Source organism: Zerene cesonia, chromosome 1, assembly GCF_012273895.1.
Source record: "Zerene cesonia ecotype Mississippi chromosome 1, Zerene_cesonia_1.1, whole genome shotgun sequence".
NCBI classification, from domain to species: Eukaryota; Metazoa; Arthropoda; class Insecta; order Lepidoptera; family Pieridae; genus Zerene; species Zerene cesonia.
The window spans coordinates 9,317,832-9,344,898 of record NC_052102.1 but is presented as its reverse complement, the minus strand read 5'-3'; the positions used below and the strand labels follow the sequence as shown (position 1 = coordinate 9,344,898).

Sequence of the window (27,067 nt, the reverse complement as noted above, 5' to 3'; positions counted from 1 at the left end):
GGGAACTTATATGGGCTGATGACGCATATATTGTAGGTATTATTATAGTTGCATCAGTTGTATGGTCGTTGATTGGCCTGGAACGGGAAGCTGCTGGCCGGGAGACGTGGTAGAGTGTGATGTGTACCTTCAGTTCCACCTATAGCATTGCGTCGGAACTCGGTGGGGTTGAAGTCGGTGAGAATCGAAGGAAAATGAATTAAGGGCTCCTTCCCCTTGTACGTGTGTACACTTAAAAAATTCTAAATTATTTGGATAAACCCAGTTTAGAAATTATAAACTTTTTAACGGATTTTAAACACGATTTCTTCATTATATTATTAACCCGACGTTTCGAACACTTTACAGCGAGCGCGGTCATGGGGAGACTCACCATTTGAAACCCAGTTGTTGATATAATAAAAATTAAGCTTTTTTTTTACTTTTTTATAGCATTGAAATGAAAAAAAATCTCAAAAATTAAGCTTTTAAAGGAAACAATTAGTATATATTAAACATACATAGCTGTAACTTTAAACACATTTAATCATGTGTTTGTGTGTGTGTGCGTTGTGACCATTATTGTTTTTTACTTTAAGCTCTTATTATAAATAAGATAGCATTATAAACATAATCTTATTAAGGTAAAACAAAAACATAATATTTCAATAATAACTTTATTTAAATAAAATATTATTCCAGAATAACTCCGCGGGATGGGATTAGCCTGTTGTTTGAGGAACATCAAGACCTACTGTTGGAATTGAGATGGCCTTTGTTTTAAATATTCATTATTATCATTATTTTATACGTGTAACGACCTATTTATTTTAACTTGAAATGTTTCGCGAACAATGGCAGCATTGGTATTACGATTATTATAAATTGAAACACAATTTCTGTTTGTAGTACCTGACTCCCTATTCTAAATAATATATTTTTTTTTGTGTATGTGCTATTGTACAAGTGAAATAAGTATGTTTCAAATTTCAACACAGGTGGTAAATTTTCTATGATCTTATAATGTAAGCTGTTGGTAGCTGCTATATTTTATTTTATAATTTAACAACTTTTATTAAATAAGGATGCACTACCTACCTACACTGTAACTGTTAACTAAAAATAATAAAAATATTTTCATACAAATACAAGCCAAATGAAGTTGTCCCTATACTATGCGATTCAATTAAGAATAGGATCAATTAATAAATAACAAAATAAAGTTTGTATTTTCATAGAAATTATCGTCAAGCGCTGCCCTATTAACGAATAAAAATAACAGAGGTGTCCGCCAAAATAAAATAAACTCTTATTAAAATGCAAAAAACATATCTAAGAAAGTAATTATCGACATTTGACACGTGACGCATTTAAAAGGAGTGGTGGCTCAGTGGTGAGAATCTCGGACTTGAAATTCGCTAAGTCGGGGTTCGAGACCGGGCGAGCGTGCAGGAAATCACCACTGCTTAAAACGGTGAAAGAAAACATCGTGAAGTAACCGGCGTGTCCAGGTTTCAAAAGTTCGACTACATGTGTCGGCTAACCCGCACTTGGCCAGCGTGGTGGATTATGGTCTGAACCCTCATATGAGGAGGATCATATATGGGCTGATGATGATGATGATGATGATGATTTGACACGTGATATAAATATATAACTTAACGGTATAGGTATAACTTAAAGGTGACCAACTGATATAGTGATATATCAACAAACAGCGCAAACCACTGGACGGATCGGGCTGAAATTTGGCGTGAAGATAGACGTAGGCATCCGCTAAGAAAAGATTTTGATAAATATTACCCCCAAGGGGAAAAAGAGTAAATAGGATATAAAAGTTTGTACCCTGATAATTTATTAAGACCGCGCCGGCGAAGCTGCGGGCAACAGATTAACAAACAAACAAACAAAAACAATTTATTGTGCACCAAATGATAATAAAAAGTAAAAAAAAGCTAGTTGATACATAAAGGTCATTGACGTTCCTATTCTTAGTAAATGGGCTATCTAACACTGAAAGAATTTTTCAAATCGAACCAGCAGTACCTGAGATTAGCGCGTTCAAACAAACAAACAAATTCTTCAGCTTTATAATATTAGTATAGATGACAAATGCATACTTAGGTACTTATATCTAAAAGGTAATTTTTATAATAAAATAGTTTAGGTATCTCCTGTATAAAAAATAAAAAATGACGTATTTATGAATTATTTAGTTCATCAATCAATATTTTAAATTTATTCATCATCAAAAACAAAATATTTGAAATATGCAATCGTCGTCATAAAAATAATCATATTACATAAAAAATTCAATAAAATATCATAAAGACGGTATTATAAAAGCTGACGTCACTGATAGCTGCTGATATGTCGCTTATAATCCGCGGCATTACCCAATAAAAACATAATCAACTACACCCATGAAAACCTAATACAAGGCGTATTTATGAAATTTCTCTCGCATCGTTGGAACAATAAAATCTATCAGGAATCATATTATTGTGTTACCTATACAAAGTGATTGTCACGCGTCGTGCGGCGGTGGGGTACGCCAGGCGGGGCCTAGTCATCCACGCCCCCTCCACGACCGATAAGGTTCAAATCTCTATACGAATTGTGAAGATATTCAGCTCTACTGAACCGATAGTCGGTGCACGGAGTATACCGTAGCCTTAATACATACTCGCGGCCCGCGCCGGTCGCACGTTCCGTGACAGTTCCATTTTTGAAAGTGGCGGTTATGTTTTGACGTTTTGATTTTTTTTTTACAAATGACAATGGAAATAAGTGCTATGGCACCGATGCCTTTGGACTTCTCTATGGTGAGAAATGTGTCGCCCGGTTTACGGGAGGAGTCACCGAAACCGATCTCAAACAGCGCATTTCGTGTCGTCACTCCGAAGGGTAAGTGATAATATTTGTTTGTAAATATTTCAACATACATTTTCGTCATATACAATTTCGGGATGTATGCAGATGTGGGATTGGGATGTGAATTAATTAAATAAATTAAACATACGAGGGACTAAACATTATTGAATTAAATATTTCTCTACGCGATGGAAAAAAAAATGTATATTTACCTAAATATTTATATTAGTTAAATATACCATTTTATTTTAACTGAAATTCAGTTTCTTTTCGTTGATAACATGATCGTTTATTTTATAATTTATAACCACGCAATTTGTTCATAAGTACTAAGATAGGTACCTACTTTTTTATGTCAATTTTACATATAGTTTTGTACCAATCTATACCTGTGTAGATTTCCTATCCGAAGAATTAAATTAGTTTTCAATAATAAGCGTGTTTTATCATCATCTTTTTTACATAAGAAAGTTTATTTTGCTTCAATATTCTTTAGTCTCAATAATTCTAGAATAAATATACTATATTAATACTAAACGAAAACTAGTTGAACTTTAATAAAACCAAATAAAATATATTATCAGCATTTAAACGTTGCTACATATAAGCGGTTTTTTTTTAATTAATGCAAAAGGAGACCGTCTTATTGCTTTAATAAAGTACTTTTTTTATATTATCTATTGTGACTTCTAATTAGATTAAAACTGCCAGATCCACAAAACTCTGTCTTGTTCCTGAAGGTTTTTTTATAGATTTTCATTTCAGGAACTGGACTTTGCATAAAAGAAAATTTCAATTTGGTTAAGTCCTAAAATAAGCCCTTTCAACCAAACATACAAAGAAATCATTCATTTTTATATATAATTAGTATATGTATTAGTAATGTAGACGATTTACAGATTTATAGCTTTGTAAGTGGTTTAAATTGATATATTATGGGCACTTAATTTCTTTTAAAAAGATCAAAGAAAAATCTTTTTCTGCATAACAAAAATAACTTATTCATGCCTTTGTTGATTTTACTTAAATATTTTGCCCGTCACATAATATAATTAAATAATAGGTGATTTTTTTTTGAGATATAACTTTAATACTCACCCAGGTTGCGCTCTATCTCCAATTGCAAATATAAATTTTTATCCTCAAATTGAAACTCAAGTAAGGCTAAATAGTTTTGAGTTTATTCATTAGAAAGATACAAAAATTTATTCAAATAAGTACATGATTTATTGTTTGTTTGAAGTGGTAAAAGTACTAAGCTAGGTAATAATTTAATTATAGGTTACCTATTTATACCCTAATACCATACCATTATATATTCTACCTACAATAATAGACTTTCCTATATAATTATTTATCTTAATTCCAATTAAAATCATTTACCACCATCAATTTTAAGTTATAATTCTGTCTCATTCAACAAAGTATTCGAGGGTAGCAGGAATCAAATGAATATAGCTTTATAATCGTTTATTTTGTTCCAATAAGAAATTTAGTATCAGGTCAGGTCAATAAATTTAGGATACTTACACTTCATGGAGGAACTAAAATACTTTCAGGTTTGGGCTTTGAAGCAGATTTATTATTCATGTCTAAATGGGCTATTAATCATAAGACACCCATGGAAAAAAAAGGAAAAAAAAAACAATTTCAATAAAAAACCGCTTTTTTAAGCACATTTTTGCAACTATACCTATAAATTATAGATAGCAAAGGCCGGAATTATTAATATCAATATGATTTATTATTTTATAGTATCATATAAAAGTCGGTACTATAATAATGTATGTAAAATGTTAAATATTCGTATAAAATCTAAAAGTTAGGAAAAACTTGAATGACAGCTTAATTATAATAGGTATGTATTAAATCTCAATTTCAGGTATGTTAATATAATATACCTTCCTACTCATTACAAATAAAAGGACACACACACATAGACACTCAACGAATGTTCATGGGCGGTTGTGATCGCTTACCATCAGGCGAACTACCAGCTCAGTTGCCCGTTTTTTGCATAAAATATGATTTAACACTAAAGCATTTTTTCATTTATATTCCTACGCAGTCTGTGAATCCGCAAACTTACACAACAATGATTTTCAGTAAAGGCGATTTTCGAATAAAAAAAATTGTACATGATAATATTAAGCACGTAGTAACTAGGTAAATAGGTAAGTCCAATTATGGACTCTAAGATGAACTGATATATACCAACTAAGGCTTATATAACCCTGGTTATTTAGCCATATTTTGGTCAAATTCAGACTCCATGCAATCCACTCGTCTCTAAGCGTATTCTGATTGGTCAAAGTATGCCCTGTTCAAAGGAATGAAATTTTAATTTCCAATTCCCCTCGATCAGCGAGTTTTCCTTTTTTCACCGTCTCACTGAATACTGAACGCGTAATGAACTTTAATTGAACTTTGCTAAGGATTATGTCGGTAACGTGGCGATTTGGGGTGGAAAAGCTCTTGTTTTTTGCTTTATACCTTCAAAACAGCAATTTTGTGTTTATCGTGTTTGATTTAAGTATTATGCTTTATCCTATACCTATGTTTATTTTTAACCGACGTGCAAAAACGTATTGAAGAAGGTTCTATTTTCGTCCGTGTGTATTTTCTTTTATTACAAACAATAGTTGTAATTAAATGTGTTAATGTCTATTATTTATGATGCGATTGATTTTTAAATAATACTAGCATACCCGGCCACGCGCTGCTGTGGCTGAGTAATTATTAATATACTGAGTATATATTAAGATTATAAATTATTGGGGTAATTAATCAAAATAAAAACTATCCCATATCTTAAGTTGAACCAAATTACACATAAAATGCCAAATTTCATCAAAATCGGTTGAGTTAGTGAAGAGTTCATTGGGAACATACATCATGACACTGGATTTTCATATATTAAGATATAAGGTATTTAAGATATATCAAGCACATTGTTTCGCATCATTAAATTTTGTTGTTCAATTCATTTCATTAACGTTTTATTGCTGCAGTAAAAACTATATCCAACAAAAACGTACCTTTGAATGGTTTTCTTATTACATTTTAGGATTTTATCTTTTATCTATATAAATAGAGTATTTTTAACCTGACTGTCTGTATTTTATCGTTTAATTTATCTTTTCGCATCACTTGAAAACAAGCAGATTTTTATGATGTGGACAATAAATTTCTAATCTTGATTCTCTTTTTAACACGCTTTTATTAGCTTCACCTGTATGTTTTCATGTTTGTAAGAAACTGACTCGTTTAAATTCGATTTTGATTTACCTCATATAGACAGATTCTATTTAAACTTATCAAGGATCCGTGGAAATACCATAGTTTCATGATTTCATATTATTATAGTGATTACAATTGCTAGGATTAAATAATTTTCTTACATATTCTCTGTATAAGAGCAAGAGAAACAATCTAGCTGATACTATAATTAAAGGCAAAATAATAAATTACAGTACAAAACCAATTTCTAGTATTTTGTAAATAACTACGCATTCACATTGTATCATAACTTTATAGATAAAAAACTATAAAACAAATTTATTTTACTTTGCAAATTTCTAGAAATAACCTCCTACATTAGTGTTAAAAATCTAATCGACTTCCAACCAATCTACATTCTATAGCACTTAATTATTAGTATATTGTTGTGTGATTTTACGTGATAACCTATTGGATATGTTTTTTTATGACAGAGCAAGCAAAGGAGCAGATGGGCCACCTGATGTTAAGTGTCACAACACTAGAGGTGTTACAGGTGCTAATGGGCGTGCTTAGGCTTATTATCTCTATATATATAGAATCCCCGTGTCACAATGTTAGTTACCATACTCCTTCGAAACGGCTAAACCGATTCTCATGAAATTTTTGTGCATATCGGGTAGGTCTATTTTTCATGCCTCTAAATGAAAAAAGTAAGGCAGAACAGCCTATAATATATAACTAGCGGTGAGCTAGTTAGATATGTTAATTAAAAACATAAGACAAAGATAAGCAGTAGTGGCTCAGTGGTGAGAACCTCGGACTTTAAAATCGATAAGTCGGGGTCGAGACCGGGCGAGCGTGCGGGAAATAAATTGATTTTTCAATTTATCTGCACATGTGGATAACATAACCACTGCTTAAAACGGTGAAGAAAAACATCGTGGGGAAAAAGAAAAGTTCGACGACGTGTGACATCTGCCAACCTGCACTTGGCCAGCGTGGTAGATTATGGCCTGAACCCTCATAGGAAGCCTGTGTCCCAGCAGATGATGAATTAAAGTATTATTCATTAATTCTCGCTTGAAATCCATTGAAAAGTCTTTCTGCAACTTGTCCTCTATATAGCAAAGGCTCGCCTTGAACACATTTTCACTACCGATTGAGCATTGAAAAGTAATCATGTAAAAGGCTAATTTTCACTTTACCGCCACCCCGTTACCCTAACAATAAACATAATGATAATCCACCGCGATCCACCCCTCCGTTTAGCCATTGATCCGAATTGTGATTGTATGGACGAGTATGCTAGTGCTTTTTTAGTGTTCCGAATCTACATGATAAATCGGCCCTATTGCTGCCGCCGTCCGTCCATCCGCCTTGCACAAAGCAGGAGTCAGGATATTATTAGACAGGCAGAGATTATGTATTGCCACTATTTGTTTTTTTTTGTCATCGTCGGCAAAGAAGTTGTCGGAAAAGCGTATGGTCGATTGTAGACCTTACGCCTCTACAAATGAATTGCCGACATTTAATTGGGGAGGGATTAAGAAAGCTTTGACGAAAGGAATTAAGGTCATGGCTGGGAGGGATGAGGAAAAGGATGTGGGCCTCCGGCTCCCTCTCTTAACCAACAAAAAATAGCAGAATGCCACTATTTTATGCCGAACTTCTGTGGGAGGTGACTTCCCCGGTGCGAGCTGGCCCAATTCGTGACGAAGCGTGCTCGACTCCCACATACAAAGAAGCCTACATTTCAGAGGCGTAATGTCGATTACTGACAGCAACAAATAACAAAAAATCCAGGTTAAGCAACGTTTGGCACTGTCGTGAATTGGATGGGTGACGGATTTATTTTTTGCAATTTGTTTTCAGCACTTTTGTACGGAACCTTTAGTGTCGCGAGTCCGGCTCGCACTTGATCATGTTTTTTTTAAAGATAGAATTGTCAAGGTTGGTTTTATGGGGATATGGTAATATGTTAATTACTTTTATAAACCGAGCCGTTTTAATGATTAATCACATATAGATATGTATTGAACTTATTGGGCGTTCGCGTAAAAAAGTCTTCGATCAACAGAAACAGATAACATTAAAGTGAAGTAAAAAGTTTTTACTTGTATAATATTTATGAGAGATTGTGTCAATGATGGCTTTTTTAAATATACGGATATAATTATACAACTGTTTTATTAAAGAAATATAACAAACAAAATACAGCTTGTATTTTGTTATACAATTATTTAACTGGCGACTCTAATCAGATTATTAACATAAGCTTATTAAATCATTGTATTGTCACCATTCCTTGATAAATGTAAAAAGTTCGAATGAAATATGTCCGTTTGAAGTTGGTCAAAGTAAACTAACGATTAGCTACAAACATAAAAGCAAAACCAAAAAGGAATCTCATAAATAATAAAATCAAAAACACAATTAATATTATATCATACGTGTATAATCCCGATTGCTAATAATTTCTTCGTTCGAGACATCTGATCCCATGTAATCCGATTTGTCTGATCGAACACGCTCTTTATTAAGTTTGTCCATTATTTCTGCGAGCTGCTCCCGCTAACATTGATTTTTAATGGTATTCAATGTTTATTTTGATAGGTAACATTATTATTTATGGACAAACAATAAGTCTATTTTACCGGGCAGTTATAATATTAACGCTTTTTAATTGGTAATATAAAAAGTTTGCTTATACCTGATTCCTTTAAAAATTTTCATAATTATGAAAGAAATTCAAATATATGATTTAGTAAGACGTAGACATAAAATCTGTCAATGTTATTTTGAATTAAAACACTCCCAACTTAAGACATAGAATAGATTTTGCATTGAAAACTACTATAGAGTATTCAGACAATAATAATTCCAGAATTTTTGTGTGATAGAAAGCTCACCAGATCAGTTTGTAATAATAAATTATTATGCACACACATGATGCTGTAACTACCTTCATATTAGTAAGTACAATAGAGTTTCTTGCTGGATATTTCAGTTGAAGACCTGTGGTAAATATTAAGTTATGTATTTCAATGATTCACAAGCGTTACTGGTACTAAATCTAGTCGAATGAATTAATGTTCAAATTAGAGTTTAGCAATTAATATACAAATGTATTTATCCAGTCCTCTCATATCTGATTTGTACGGAACCATCCATCATAATGGATGGAAATCCAATTTGTTCGCATGCTGCAGCTAGAAGCGTCCCCCTAAATCAATTATGGGGCACGCGCCTACGCCTGGCTTTATTTTGAACTATCCTAGATGTTTAGGTGTACCTAAATCTAGATTTTTTTGTCATCTTGGGCATCATTATCAACGTATGGGAGATGCTACGATATTACAGAGGCGTCTTAATCTCTTTTTTGACTATGATTGATTTTCAATTTAATGTTTAACCTGGCACGCATAAAATAATATAACGAACACATATGTAGTTACCTTCTGTCCCTTGCAATTGTATTTAATGTGTACAATAAAGTATTTCTCATTTTACTTCATATTGACTATGACATATACATAACATCTTCTATATATATAAAATTCTCGTGTCACAGTTTTCGTTGCCATACTCCTCCGAAACGGCTTGACCGATTCCTCTGAAATTTGGTAAGCATATTGGGTAGGTCTGAGAATCGGCCAACATCTATTTTTTATCCCGATATTCCTACGGTATACGGACTTACGCGGGTGAAACCGCGGGGCGCAGCTAGTATACTATATAAATATCAAGGATAAATAGATAAATAAGGGACAGGAGAAAGAAGAAGGAAGAGTAACGAACTTAGCTTATTGTCCCAATGTGTAAAATGTAAATTGTATATAAAAATACGTATCAAGTTTGTGAAAGTCTGTTTTCTAACATTTTAATTGGTATAATATATTTTTTTTAATCTTTATTTAAGGAGCTTAGTCAACAATGATTATGCCGCTCCGTATGCCCACAATTAATTATTATAACATATACATTTTGGCAAGCCTGTATAGCATATAGTATGGCAATAATTACATGTCCGCCGAAACATTATCTTTAGAAGAAACGTACGTATTTTATTTAACAAAATTTTTATAAATTATTCCGAACACTTACACTCACTTGCAAATCCTACTTATATTATAAATGCGAAAGTTTGTAAGGATGTGTGTGTGTGTGTGTGTTTGTTACTCTTTCACGGAAAAACTACGGAACCGATTGCAATGAATTTTAGTACGTAGATAGCTGGACAACTGGATACGGACTTACGCGGGTGCAATTCATAATTATGGAGACTCAATTGGTAACAATTGGGTCGATATCCCATCGACAATGGCGTAACATAAATGTTAAATATTGAAAAAAAAAATCCATTGAAATTTTCTCTCATTGCCGTCTATTACACCATCACGCTACAACTTCACAGTTCGCACATGTGGCGCGACAAAACGACGACATTAAAATCGCATGTCCTTGGCAACATCCTACATCCGCTTCTCACAGTCGTCCAATCTTGACGCGCGATGGCATTAATCACACCGTAGCGTAATTATTATTTAATATTATTATGTGTTATGTAGTTGATATGTATTATATCAACTACTTAGCATGGCTTGTTAAAATTTGGAATTTCCATAACAATTCATGGAGTGTAAATTCAATTCACTAAATGTAATGAGCACACGAATATGAACTTTATATCAAAAGCCATTAATACTAATTTTAATTATCACGTTTAGTAAATATATGTCTTTCAAATAAGACATTTTCGGTTAGCTTATTTTATTTAAATCTACAAATATACAAGGCTATAAAAACTAAATAATGCAAGAAGCAATTTTATGATTTATATATACAATTTAAATTCCAATGCATTCGAATTAAATCATGAGATATAAATATTAGGAGTGCATAATTACAGTTCGAATTAGGGCACTACAAGAGTGTGGGCTCATTACTGTAATGGGGCACACGTGACGCTAAATCCCGGCCACGGAACTCTCAAATTAAATATTAATGGACCCTTTGACTGCCCACAACGGCAGATGATTAGCTGATTACGCGGGATTTTTTGAAATGCGAAAATTGTTCAATTGAAGCGATGATGTGAATGTTCGTTTGGTTTGATGTAAGAATGTTTGTGTTGAATGAATTTCTTACAATCATCATCATCAGCCCCTGTTCCCACTGCTGGGACACATGCCTGGTATGAGGGTTCAGTTATAATCTATTATTTCATAACACATTCATGAAAAAACTATTTAGCGTATTCGAAATTATGTGAAGTGTATAACATTATTGATAAGGCAAATTTAATTATATTTTGTTTAAACATTATGTCATGATATTATTGAATTGATTTTATTTATTACAAGTGTCCTTAATTAACACGGAAGTATCAATTCTAAAATTAATTAGAATAGTAATTATTAAAAAAAAAACTAAACAGCGCTCAAAGATCAGAACTAGATCAAGTTTAAATGGGGCTACATGGGAAGCACCGGCATTCAAATAAAAAAGGAATCACCCAAAAAATATAAAACGGGTCACCCAGTATAAAATTTAATAATAGGTGACAAACACAAAAAATTATAGTTACACTGATAACCCTCCTTTGAGTGGTTGAAAATTAAAAACAAACAGTAGTAATTTTTATTTTTTATTTTAAATATATCACAGAACCCTTATAAATAAATTATTCAAAAACGCCATTATCCGTAGTGCGTTCTAGAAAGATCCACAAACCCACAAAACGCAACAGTTTTACAATTTCATCACTCCACCGCTCATTAGTCACTCATGAAGCCGACTATGACCCGGGGATCTTAAATCTTAACCCTATTAGAATCTTCCTGTACAAATTGTGTTGAGAAACAGTCGGCCACTACAAAGGCGGCAACTTCTGACCAATGATGTTCAAAATGGATGACTGATGGAAATCATTGAACGTCCCGTATTGTGTTGATTTCGTTTGTTGATCGATTTGCGTTGCTATTTTGTGTAAATTTTGGTTATGGGTGAAAATGCAGTTAGTGAATTGAGTTTTTCTAATGGGGCGAAAATCTAGTTAGGGAATTGAATTCTTGTTTTATTGGTAGGAATATTAGATTGTTATTAATTTATTATCAGTTTCTAACATTCAATTGTAAAAGAAAAATCGATTTATTTAGTTACTGAATCTTCCTGAATGAAAGAATTTAATCAAAGAAAAGCAGAAATAAAATGTTCGTTTTTTTATAAAGAAATACCAACATTTCGTATATTTGCTAAATGTCACAAACAATACCAGTTAGGTTTAATACATTGTGTTTTATTGAAATATTTTAATCAATAATAATTAACCAATCAATAAACCTGAAACAATATTTGACCCAATTATAATTAACCACTATAGTTAACATATCCTCATTAAAATTATGAAAATAATGAGATTTTACAATTTATGATTGTAATAAATGTGTATTGTATTTATATTTACAAAGACAAAGACGGTAATGGGATTAATAACGGCTCTGGCCTCAATTGCATCCATGCTCCCACGGGATTTGGTTTCAACAAAGATTTTATTGGCAAACCGTGACCTTAAACCTACTTATATTGTGTATACGCGGCCCTTGATAAATGTACTCAATATTATTAATATAAATCGCTTATGAATGAATGTATTTAGAGAAGACATGTAAATAGAAACGTGAAAGCTTTAACTTTTGTATACATTTGAAGTTCGACTACCACCTTAATTATACAAATAAATAAACAAATTAATAATACACACAGAATATACAATTACAACCTTTTCTATGATAATCAATTTTAATTAAAAATTCAATTAGTATATATTCATAACGAATAATAATTACATAAAAAATATAGACATATAATTTTAACAGTATTTGATCGCCTCATGACTCAATGCCGCACCGTATCTTCCGACCACCGAATCGCGGTATTTGTCCAACTAGCGAAGCTTAGTAAAAATACTCAGACAATTGCGTCCAATTTAAATTCTGCCCTGAGAAAACATTCAATCCCGTACAATTAACACCTCTTAACCCGTTCCGACGTTCGCACGACAATCATCGGAGCTGGAATTAGCCGTTCCTAGTTTTTTGGCGCTAGTTCTAGGGTCAAAGTCCAATTTCAGACTTCGAGGGCCTTGTTGATCCAAGTGGGAGCTTCTGAGCCGTATCTGAGTTACTGTTTGAGAAAGGTAAAACAACAATCTTCAGCTGAATGGTATGATGCAGCGTGCATCACAAATTTCGACTTGATGCAATCCTGATTAGTTAGCTATATTTACAGTATAAAATGGTATTTCATGTAGATTAATAGCACAGTCAAATAATTTTTTCTGTTATTAATTATTATAAATAGCATTAATCAATTATGAATCAGTGCTTTAGTTTTAGGCTGAGGATGTAAAATTACGGAGAAAATTGTGGCGATATAACGCTAAGTACCCACATGCGGATAGAAATCTAAATTTCTTAGTTCCAATTTGATATGATTCGTTTACAAATGCGTACATTCGCCTCCATTTTCAAACGAATGTGTAATGCACCTTTAGAATTAAGCAACTAGTACCTCGATTAAGGTACTTACCAAGATACCAAATAGCTGGGTATACGTACGTTACCTACCTAGAAGCCTAACCTAAACTAAACCTAACGTTTGCAGTTATAAAAAACGACCGAACTATTTCAAAACCATTCCCAACTCCCATCTCCAAACGTTCACACATCCATGAATGAACTACGATTTAATTTAACTAGATCTTAGATCAATTAAACTAGCAGATGACAAACAGTGAGTAATCATGCGTGGGCGGCGTGATTCCGTGGGAATCGGCCTACATCGTTTATTAGACGTGGGCTAGACGGATGAATATAGTCACAAAATCATTATTTTCATGATTCACATGACGATTTTTAAATTTATGCCAACTGGGTAAAAGCGTTTGTACCATTCAAATACGTAGCTGATAATATGTATTTTTTAAGTATTGAATTGAAACCAATTTTTGATTAATTAACCTAATTCGTTATTTCAATAGTTATGAGGGTACTTTTAAAATCTTAGATGTGAAATGTCTTGAAGACATTTTGTTATGAATCCTTTAAGTGTAAAGTAAATTGATTCAAATTGTTAGAAGTATAACGTACATATGAACCCAACATACTTTTTATGTGCTAATCTAGATTATGACATATCTCTGTACCAAATTTCTTGCAGATACGAAAAGCTGTTTCGTGTGAAATAGTAACAAACATCCACACAACCATTAATACATCCATACGTACAAACTTTCGCATTTCTCTATTATGTCCATTTGTATCTAAGTAGTTAAAATCGAATTGCAGTTTCATGTATACTCAATTATATTTAACTTCACCATTAGTTCACTTATCATTGAACCGTTTTTAGAATAAAAATAAAAAATTTCCGTGCTATATTCAGGAAACAAGTACAAGCTAACGCTATGAATTACGTGTTTTAAACCTATGCCTATATATAGCTAATTAGCAGCTTCCTCATTTAGTGTTCACAGAAAAGATTACGCGATATTAATTAAAACATTATTATAACAAATGTTTGAAATGCTCCGGTACGGAAGACGTAACCTCGCGTTGACCCGAAATTCCTCAAAATAACCGACTTTTGTATTGAATAAGGATCTTAGTGTTTTATACAATCTTTCGTAGACTGCGTGTCACCAAGATAAGGTTATGCGGCCGATTTTGACTCTTATGTTGTGTTCATATTGATGCTAGAATTGTGTGCTGCATTATCAGGTTCTAAGAAATGATAATAACGCTCGGTTATTGTTATTTGATCAATGAAGCTTTTTAAGTTAACTCGGTGCTTGATAAGCAGCGTTTTTTTGTTAAACAAATCATGTTATTTTTTTATTGATTAGACAACCTGTACCTATATTTCCATAGTATTTTAAATAGATATTTCATTTATCCGATTGGTGATCACTTTAACATTTGAATTTTCAACAAATGCGAGTTTCAGAAAAAGAAAACATTAAATAATACTAAAAAAACTAATTATCTTTAATTAATATAGATATATTAACCGAAAATATTAATTTCAACTTACTACTTTTATGACAACGAACATTAATTAGTATAGATTGTATCATTCATATAAAACCACGTGGCAAATAGCAATAAAACGACAATGATACTACTGACCTATCGGATATTCTAAGAATACTGAGCCGCCTATGAAACTTCCGTTGAAGTCTAGATTATAAGTCGGTCGCTTGTAATAAAGATGCAGTGCCCACCCAGGGCGTAACGCGATATGCACTAAATTGTCGATTGATATTTCGTTAGCAATGTAACATTAAAGGTTCCTGTGTTTGTATCATTAGTGTTCTGTTTTAATATAATTTTAGATAAAATTATTTCTAAAGTGATGATAATTATTGTCAACTAGTTGAAACTCCCGGCGTCACTCGAGTGCTACTCGTTGAGCCTATGTATTTATTCAATTACACTTCTTAAAGAAGCACTTTTGAATCGTCATAACACATTTTTAACATGTACCACCGGTTTGGTAACCAATTTAGACTGTAATCTACCTCTATACCAAATACGATACGGATACGATAAGTTGTTTTCGCGTGAAAGAGTTGCAAACAACCATACAACCATATTTACATATTTACTCGTTTATGTTAATAGGATTTTAGTGCCTCACTAAATCATATTAAAATTGCATGCGTTGTAATTGTATGGTTCATTTATTAAAATATTACATTAAAAATGAATACAAATGAGTGAATCAGTTTTGTTTTTAATGCCATTACAATTTAATTAATTTATCAATTTCACAATACGACATAAATAAATCAGACTACTTGATTGAAACGAATATTATTTAATAAATATAAATATGCATTATGTAAACACTAGGCGAAATGCACATGCAACAAATGCCGCTCCATTCCTTATTTGTTCTAAAGCCATGTTCCATCAGAATATCTAATCGATCTACGTAATCTCATGAAACGATTTTGAACTTTACGACGGTAATTATAAAAATCACATTCGTGAAACAATACGTCACAACGTAGCACTGGGTCAGATACGAATAATTGCATTTATAATTTTATTGCATTCCGTTCTTATAATAATGCGAAATATTATCAATTACGAAGGGATTACAAAGTAAGCTGTTGATAATTTTACTGAATGGCGCTTTTTTGTAGATGACATAATGAATTAGTCATGAATGCTAGTGCATTCAGAGTTTTGCTAGTAGCAAAGTTCTATAGATTCTGTAGTTATCTATCGTTATAGGTTACTTTTGTTTTGATGTATTACATCTGCTCAAAACTTGTTGAGAATTAGTAGAGCTACATCTATATATACTTTGTGGTAGAACTGTGTGGTAGAAAGTAGTAGTTTTTCGAAAAAAAAAAATGAAATAACTTTCTCGAAAAAAAACTTATGAAAATTCTACCTTTGTACAAACGCATTATCAAAAATCACTTGCAATAATAAATGTTATGTTGCTAATAAAACATTAACAATCAACCGCAGTAAAAACTCGCTGATGAAAATTCATACTGAGGATTATTATGATTAAAACAGACAACGCATCTCACCACCAAGTGACAATAATAGCGGCAAGTGAGCAGTAATTGAATGATAGCGCAGCGGGTGTTGGAGGGCGCCGGCCGCGGCGGTGGCGCCAGATCGCTGTAGTTACAGATCGCGGCGTGACTTGTATCATTCATATCATATAGAAATATACATTACTTGCTGCGCCCCACGGTTTCACCCGCGTAAATCCGTATCCCGTTGGAATATCGGGATAAAAGTTGCCTGTATGTTATTCCAGTTGTCCAGCTATTTACGCACCAAATGTCATTGCAATCGGTTCAGTAGTTTTTGCGTGAATGAGCAACAAACACACACACATCCTTACAAACTTTCGCATTTATAATATTAGTAGGATAGTAGGATTTATAATATTAGTAGGGTTATATGGATATCAAATGTTATAGATTAAAGTCGTAATAAAAAAAGGATTTTTTTTTTCTATAAAGTTTTGCAAATGGCACAAAATATTGTATTTGCATGTTTTAGCAACATAAAATTTTGTTGCAAGAACATTCTTGCCGACGGTGAAAATGCATTTTTAACATTATTAGGCTCTTACCATCTGGGTAAGTAATTGTTAAATTTGTCTAAGATTGATTTAATATATATTACAACGGTGTTAATTTGTTAATAAAATTCATAAATATATAAGTATATCTATAACACAAAGAACATAATTAAAACATACGTTTTTGTAGCATAAGTACTCTTTCAATGAATTTCTAATACATGTGGTACCTATTAGATCTCCGATGGATTGGCTCACTTCATAGAGCCAAATTAGACTTCTTATAATTTTAAATTTATTTTTGACAAATTATATTTATTATCAAATAACAACATGACATAATATCATCAATCATCAAAAGTAACCAAGGTATTTTTACCATTTTTAACATACATTTTGAACAGGATCTATTATATGACTATAATACATCCAGACTGGGTCTTATAATCTTAAGGTCTTTATATTTCGAGAATGAGAATCTACTGGACTGATATTAGATTTTTAACCGTTGGATACTTACGTGCTCTCAGAGTGTTATGTATCCCGTGTGGATCCGCGCGTGCCGCCGGATGATAAATATATTGACATACTTTTTCTTTAAACCAAATTAAATTTGAACATTTTTTTAACTATATTTAATTTTATTTAACAGGTGTATAAATTTTAATGTAAAAGATTATTTTAATGTTATGTGTTACATGTAAATTGACCCTCAAATCTATAATTTTGTTATACATGTATAAGTTATAAGCGATGAACCCACAGCCAAAGTAAACGAGAAAGATTCAAGTATATATGTATGTTACTATTTCACTCGAAAACATCTTATTTAATCTAGATATTTGATACTGATATAGTTCTACGTGAGTGAAGCCACGTGCTGAAGCGAGTGCTGTTTAAATCTAAAATTATCGCAAATCATATCCGTTGTTTGTTGCACAATTGGACAAATTAATGTGCCTGTGATGAATGGCTTACCTAATGCTTTTATAATCTGTGTAACTCATTAATTATTAATACAAGATATAATGATCGATGAAGCGGCGATTCATTTTTATTTGAAATCATTCAGACATTTTGACATAAAGGAAAGTTAATCATAATTTATTAATATAATATTAATTATGACGATATCACAAATTTATATTAAATTATAGGATTTAAATTTCATATGTATGTAGCAGCAATTATATTATGTTATTATGTCTTAAATTGAACTTTTATGTACTGTATCGGGAAGACACAGACTCCTAAAACACATCGAAAGCTGTATTGGGAGTTTGGGATCCATGCTTTTAGTGATATATAATTTGTTCAATAAATAATTTTTATTTATTTTTTTTATTTGACTCCTAAAAATTATCAATATTTAGGCAGATATTTCTCTTTTTACAATACTGAAGTACCACCCAAACGAAGGAAACTAACTAGGGGACATAATTTCATATTGCTCAGGACTTGGCCGAGGTTTTTCTCTCCAACCAGTTTGAAACTTAACTACGGAACCGCCTTTACCTATTTTTAAAACTATCCTTCCCCGCTTAATAAAGAGCTTTCATAAATTAATTATGTTTGTCTCCAAACCGCCGAAACCCCCCAACTCGCTCCACACAGGAAGCAATATTACAATTGGCTCGACAAATGATTGCGCCCGGACGCCGGCCGGTCATTGATGCCTCGCCACAGTTGGCGCCTCTTTAGTTTTCTTTTATCTGTGAATCATCTGTGACTCACTGTGTTCTATTTGGTTTGGAGGTCAGCCATGATTTTCGTAACCTTGCTAGTTGTGGGAGCGATGGTTGATTGTATTCGATATTTGCTTGTAGCAGACAAGGAGAATGCCTACCCTCACCGGACTACGTTTTTCCTAGCACTTCCCAGACTTACCTTTATTGATGTCTTCAATTCTGTCTCCATTCCTGACTTTTTAATAAAGTATCTGCAAATAAGCATGGGCGGTGTTGATCACTTTCTCCACCACAGTTCTTTGCCCACATTGATATAAAGAAAACAACGCGGAATAAGCGAATGACGTGTGTTCAAATCCCACCCCAAGACCAACTTTAAATGATTTCAAATGTTTTAAAAAAAATGCAATTAATGCCATTACAGCTAACAATAAATACGTAATCCTTTCTTTACTGAAAACTAGTTGAGATCACAGTGATGTGATGCCATTAAAATCAAAAGTGACAACCACGCATGCTTCCTCGGCTTGTTTTGATGATGATGATGATGATAGTTATGATTTTATTGATTTCAATATATTAAATTGTGATGCATGTTTTTACATATTTTTCAAGCTATGTATACTATAAGACCTAATTATGTTTTAATAAATATTTAAGTACTGTGAGTAAATTTTAAGAGACTCTTAATCTAAAAAATATATGAGCATTACACGCCTTGAAAGAAAAAAAATTAAATTCTGTTAAATTGATTCTTACTTGATCTGAAAAAATATTGATAACTTTTTGTGACCAATTAAATTCATCAACTTACGAGTTTATGGAAACGGTCGTTCTTATCACTCAATAAGGGCCAAAATGTCCAAGAGTGACTCAACCCTAGCCAGACACAGTAAACGACCAAGGAAATTACGATTAAAATCTCCAATCATCCAATACAAAATAATCAAAGCTAAGCCAATTGAAGAAAGCGTATATTCACATTTGCGGGCACGCGGCGGCCTGGCGCCAGCAATCGCCGTCTTCCTTAGGATGTCGCACTGATTGTCCTCGCTCTTATGGCTCTTATCCTGTTACGAAATATTCGAACGTCCGTCACATGCTCCTGTTTTATATATATTACGTTTCTAAATAAACTTAATGTAAAATATAAATATATAAGGTTCAGTTCTTTGACAAAAGAGGAGGTCTCAATTCTATTGCATTTTTTGTGTTTGTAACCTCATAACTTTTAACTGAATAAAACGATTTTGATGATTTTTTTTTTTATTTGAAAGCCAGTGCCTCCCGTGTGGTCCCGTTTTAATTTGGTTTAGTTGCAATTCGAAGGTGGTTCAGTTTTGCCCGTATTAGTGTCGGTAGTCAATAATACGTTCAGTAATGCAGTTGTCATATTTTAATTGTTTGTATTTCCGCCTTCTAAGTTTGCCAGTTATCAAATTCAAAATACACGAAATTGTTAGATAAACATTGACAAAAGTAGAAAAAAATGCATTGTAAAATTGTCAATTGGCTATCTGAGTATCGTGTTTCATCTATTTTTGTAAATCAGTGATTTAGAATTCGGAGAAACGTGAATCATACAAATATATAGTATATATGCTTCTGTGATAATAAATTAGATAAGAAGGGCTTCACGCAACAATAATATTTGGGACCTTGGTTTACAGTTGAATTTGGTATTTCAAGACACAGACGGAGAAGCAATTTGTATATGTGTTTCCGAATGTATATCATACATACCAAAAATATATCAAAGCGTATACTTATTTTTATAATGATTGCTATTTTTATAAAACTTAATGATATAGATAGAATACAGAATTCCTAAGTTATGCCGATACATATTTAAAGTATAGATTAAATAGACATCTAATATTATGTACAAAACATTAAATGATAATTAATCAAAAGAACATGGAAAAAATTCAATTTGACATGATCGTATCAAATAAACACGTTATTACATGCAATTACAAGCGATAAATGTAATTATAATCGTTATCATAGTATCCGTGGCTGTGATTACCTAAATGTTTGATAAATTTTATCGAAAACATGTAACACGAACTAAATTTCATTTGATTGAGTATCAAGTGAATGTACATGATATACCTACTAAAATATCATGTCTTTTATATAAATATCATTATTTATATTTGACAACGTGATTACAGATTTTTTTTTCAAGATTATGGATAACCTACCATTATTAAAAAAAAATTATAGTCGATGTTTAAAATACTAAGTGTTCTTTTCTGGATACATATTAGATCACATTTCCCAAATTACTCAGAAGATGAACTTTATGATACTTTAATATAACGTTGTAATAGTTAAATTCGATATCAAAAATCTATTTCATTACATACCTGCTGATACAATTAACAAAATCAATGAAAGATGAAGAGATTCGTATGATATTGACACCATATTTGTTGTGATAGATGCGCCTGTCCCTAAAGAGCTCTCCAGTACAGCACGCTACGAACAAACTGACCTCTTTACACCAATCTTAATGAGCGCAAGTGATTTGTCGCATAATACTTTATGTGTAAAGAAATCGAATGTCAGTGTTAGGACCGTAGGGGCAATCGAGCAAATCAACTGGTGACACTGCGTTGATAAAGCAATTGAGAGATTTGTCGATGACAGATCTCTGATATGACGCCCCGTTTATAATGTGTCATTTTTCAATTATCGTCGTTTTGGGGATTGTTTAAAGAATTTTAAGACGAGACACTCATAATCTTTACAATGTTTAGAATTTCGATTTTGGTTGGATTTTTTCGGATGTTTGCTAAAAATATCGATTAATGAGATATATGAAGACACTAGTTTTATTCACTTTAAAAATTCATGATAATGTGTTTTAAAGGTTTTACAAAATTTAATAGCTTAATATAGTATAATAAATAAGAAAAACAATGTTCAATACAACAATTTACCCGATACAACTAACAAAATAATGTGGTACCTAGTGCCTAAAACAGATTGGTCTATGAATTACTAGTCTTGTCATCTTTAGGTGTAGTCTTTTTATTGTAGACGAAAAAAAAAACCGTAACTGACTGATTCATATGTCCACAGGATTAACAGCTAGTGAAGCCCTGCGGAGTGGGTTATGTCAATCTCTATGGGGAGCATCCAGCACGCGGCCCGAGATGAGGTTGACCCCGCCACCTGTGAATAATGATGCTTATTCTAACAGAGGTATTGTGTTAATATTAAAATTTGACAGAACTTACACTTGATTAATAAACAAGTAAAGTTCTGTTTGGGGTGATGATGAAATAAATATTCACTGTTCGATTTTCTTTGTGGGCAAGTAGGTGATCAGCCGTCTGTGTCCTGCCAGACCAAGACATTTTTTTTTGTTCGTCCTCACCGGGAATCGAACCCAGGGTCCGCCTTTCTACACCCACGCGTTAACCACTAAGAAAGCGGTAAATTTTTTCTCGCGATCAAATTAAATTTTTGTTGTGGAAGACATAAATAAATGCATCAACTGATGGTTAAAGCTCAGTTGGCCAGATACACTCACATTTATTAGCAAAAAGTGTATGTTTGTTCTCCTCTGAATACTCAATATATTGTGGAATTTGTTTAGTTCTATTTCGTTGATCGATTTTCAGTAGAAATAACCTCATTTTCTTAGGAGCTTTAAATTACGTAATCATTTAAAGGTATTATTAAATTTTCTACTACTAAACTTTTATGTCTTTTTGAGTTTATTAGCACATTAATAATTTTCAATACTACCTGGGAGCTGTTATATAATCTAAACCGCGTTACATAAAAATATATTGATAAAATAAAGACAAGTCACTTTGTACTTGATAAAATGCATATTCAACGACAATCGGTGCAAGAAACGTAACCTTACTAGATTCCAGGTAGGGATTTCGTACATTTCATATTTCACAAATTCCAATAACATCAACCAAATCCCACGGCTTCAGATTTCTGACACTATCTTATCGGACGAAACTCTTATCGCCCGGCGAAATTACGTTTGTTTTATGACTCTGATTTGCTGTCGGCAGCGACAAAGCTTTATCAACCCATCGACAGTTTAAACGTTACGTGTTATGTAGCTTGTAATTCATGTATCCAACACAAATTTCGATATCGCTGATAAGGTACGGACGGCAGAATAAGTTTCGTTTATGGCGGGATAATGCGATCGTAAATGCGACGATATTACAGTCGCGTTTCGATAATAATTACTTGTTACGTCCATGTGAATATTATGAACATGGTTATTGATATTTTTTTCATGTGCATTAAAAATAGATTTGGGTTTTTCTGCTGGCTGTGCCTTGACCACGTCTCAAATCTTGAACGTTGTAAATCCGATTTGGACATGTGTACCCTTGTAAGCAAACATAAGTGTACAAGATAACGTTGTATGCCTGTTCGTAATGTATGGATTGACAGACTTCCCGGGAAATAGAAAAAGGTCTGTTGCTAGACTATTGTTAAATATATGTCGGGTGTTTAAATCAGATGATGTTTGATAAATGATATAAAGTATTGATTTTATATTTATGTGGTAACAATTTTCGATGCGTGATTAATGACGTTTTAAATTATCAACATTAGTTTATTTATCGCTTTATGGTTCTTGTATTAGGTGATAACTAAATATATTAATTTCTGTTAAAACATTTTTTGTGGTAAAACTACTCTTGCTTCAAAGCTAAAATTGTGAAGCAAGAGTGAATGAAAACGCATATAATTTGCACTTTCATTCACTTATAAATAGACAATAAAAAATAGACAATTCAAAACATGACGTATATTAATAATAGTAGTCTTTCAAATCGCCAAGAATGTTTTTATCTATTTATTTCGAATTAAATCGAGCACCTCACCGCACTATGACCTCACGCGACCAATACAATAATCATTGAGCAGAACTTAATTCAATAGTCATAGCGCAAAGTCACGCGAAGTTTAAACAAGAGGGCCAATACAGACATACTCAAACAAATGTGAATAATAGGACAAACAGGGGCAATGTCGTGACCACTGCGCAAATATTGACGGCTACGGACACCCTTTGATTGATCGAACGTTGTGCTTACCGTTCGTGTCAAATGTTTGGTTCCATTTGGCCTGGAATTGTTCTGTTCTTGCTCTCTCCAATTTAAGGAAACACGTTTGTGGTTACGGTGGAAACACCTATTCTGGAAAGTAGAGAACCTCGAAATCTGGATATAATTTTTAAATTAAAAGAAAAGATGGAAGTGGCTTTTTATAATAAAGAAAGTTAAGTCATGCGATCAGACAAGAATATTAAAACAACATTTTAGGTCAAGGGAAAACTCTCTGTTAATAAGTGTCTTAAATGTTTGCTAAAGATACAACAATCAAACATATAAAAAGAGCGCTTATAAGACTATCATTTACAACAGTCACGTGCATATTTGATTAAAACGTATGTAACCGTTAAATCCCAACTCATTAACAAAACCTCATTACGTGGGGTCATAACCACAAATCTAAGCGTACGTTGACTGACAATTATTAAAGCAGAATTTAATCTCAAAGATGCCGCCAGCATTTCGTCAATGTTTACAAACAACACACTTAGTATAGCACTGGAAAACTGCTCGTTGCGATTTTAAGCTCTATGTCAAGAACTTAAAGTTTAAGTTGATTGACGGTAAGTTTTCCATGTGACTGTTTAAATTGGTGAATGTCACACACATGAATCGTGCTATTGTTTCAGTAAATAATTCGTGGAAACATTTAAGGGGAAATCGGGACATTTAAGACGCCGCTGAGATAGTGTGTTGCAATGGAATGAATGAAATAACATGAATTTGATGTAAGAGAGCTTTGACTGATAAAGTAAAATAGAAGTCTCCGTCTTATATCCTACTAATATTATAAATACGAAAGTTTGTAAAGATGTGTGTGCGTTTGTTGCTCTTTCACGCAAAAACTACTGAACCGATTGCAATGAAATTTGGTACGTAGACAGCTGGACAACTGGAATAACATATAGAAAACTTTTTATCCCGATATTCCTACGTGATATAGTGCATAAATTAAATTATTTAAAGTGATTGTCGAATGTAGATTATCCTATAAATCTTTATTCAAATACGAATACAAATTAAGAATTGTTCTCTCATTTTGTTACATCAAATCTAGTCAGAACTTTCAGCGAGGTTGAAGCATTTTCTTAATTTTTAACCCTGAAGCGAAACGAGAGGGATGGCATGAGTTTACCGTATCTGCAAGTATATCTGTGTATCCGTCTGTGGTATCATGGCTCCCAAACGGATGATCCGATTTCCGTTTAGTTTTTTGTCATAGATTAAACCAGAGTGATCTTGCCATGTTTCATTCAAATCTTCATTCATTCAATCGTTGAAATCATTAGATCTTTTCTGAATCTAACTTTCTTATATTCGATCGATTCAAAATTTAGTATTGCATTACTTTAATGATATATAAAGGATTTTTAATTAAAATTTTAATCTGATAAACTTGTCAGAACATTTTTCACACCATTTTAACAATTGAATGTTTGCCCTCCAGCAATTGTAAATTGAAACGTTTTATGTTATCAATTCGCAGCGTTATCAACCATAAACCTCTCTCAAACGATTTAAGGATTCGTTTCTGTTATCACTCGTGACGTAGCGATACCAAAAGTTTAGGCGTGGTTACCTACTTAGTGCGCCTGTGATCTCGCCGCTTAAGACCTGATTTATCAGCTATCGAGAGCTGACTGACAATGAAAAGTTAAGGCGGATGTGACGAAATGTTATGATACTGTCAACTAATATATAGATAAACGGGAAAATTGCGGGGAATTTGTAAAGTTATGGGTTTAGTTTTGATACTGAGTTAGACTTGTTACTTCATAGTTTGATATGATGATCATAAAGATTATAGAGGATTCTGTTTGTATCAAATACATTCTTAAAAACTGTTAAAAACCATTAATGATCGCAGGTCACAGCGCATATAGTTACCTATATAAATTAGACACAGCAAAAAGGCATAAATTTGTCTTTAAATTATTTCAAATTGATACATATAAATGAAATCTATAACTATATTTTTCATAAATATAACCTAACTAACCAAATAGTCCGAACTAGAACAAATTTAATGGACTCTCAAACAATCAAAAAAAATCATTAAAATCGGTTAACCACCTTAAAAAATTTTGAATTTGCAAGGCCAAAAAAATACATTACACTGAAAGGACTGATGAGATTTAAGTCGGTTATTTTGAAGTCGGTTAAAAGGAGCTTGCATAAACATTATTTTCGTCAAGTAATGCGCCTACCTCTCAAATCAAAAGGAAGAATTCAATCACAATATAAAACGTCACAAATGATATGTTCATTAAGATATAACTCATTCGATAATCGATAGAAGTGACTGCTAATCGTGAGGACCTTCAAAACAACTCTGATTAATCCAGCCGGCCGGATTACGAGAAATCCAACATGATTAAACTTGCTTTATGATAATTTTTTATGATTTTTTTAGGGTTCCTCAACTAGAACAAAGCGAGACCGTAATAATACGATTTCGCTGTCCGTGTCTCTGTATTTCTGTCCGTCTGTTTGTCACTGGTATGTGTTTCATGAACCGTGATAGGATACAGTTGATTTTTTAGAAACAATCCATTTCTGTGGCCGCTATAACGAATAATAAATATCGAGGTTAAGCCATTGTTGGCCTGGTCGTAAAATGGATGGGTGATCGAATTTTTATGCAATTTCTCTGTAGCTAGTTGTACGGAACTCTTTATGTCACGTGTCCGACAAGCACTTTACCGATTATTTGTATTTATTGTTTGTTTCGATTATTTAAAAGTTATTTATTATATACAAACATAAATAATGCTAAATTATTATTCGAGCTACGAATTCACTTTATTATAAATATCAAGATATTTATACTTCAATGAATTTCCATTAAAATTGAAATTTCGCAAACTAGTACTTAACCTTTCCGTACATACATAATTTATAAAATAAAAAGGTCTTATTTCTAGAAAAGATAAAAAAAACTTATGAAAAATCTGCCTAATATACGGTTTCTTATTCTAACTTATTTACTAATAATATTTTTGATTTTTTACTGTGGGAGTCGAGCACGCTTCGGCACGAATTGGGCCAGCTCGCACCGGGGAAGTACCACACCCCCACAGA

General features: G+C 32.6%; 1 protein-coding gene across 1 annotated transcript in view; it reads left to right on the top strand.

Annotated features, from left to right (window-relative positions):
- Nucleotides 1–2,682: 2,682 nt before the first annotated feature.
- Nucleotides 2,683–27,067, top strand: part of LOC119828823 (zinc finger protein Gfi-1b) — a 55,542-nt gene continuing 31,157 nt past the window's right edge. The window contains exons 1-2 of the mRNA XM_038351110.1: nt 2,683–2,886; nt 21,969–22,091. Of these exons, the coding sequence (XP_038207038.1) occupies nt 2,754–2,886; nt 21,969–22,091 (256 nt within the window). The 5' untranslated portion in view covers nt 2,683–2,753. The remainder of the gene's footprint in view (nt 2,887–21,968; nt 22,092–27,067) is intronic.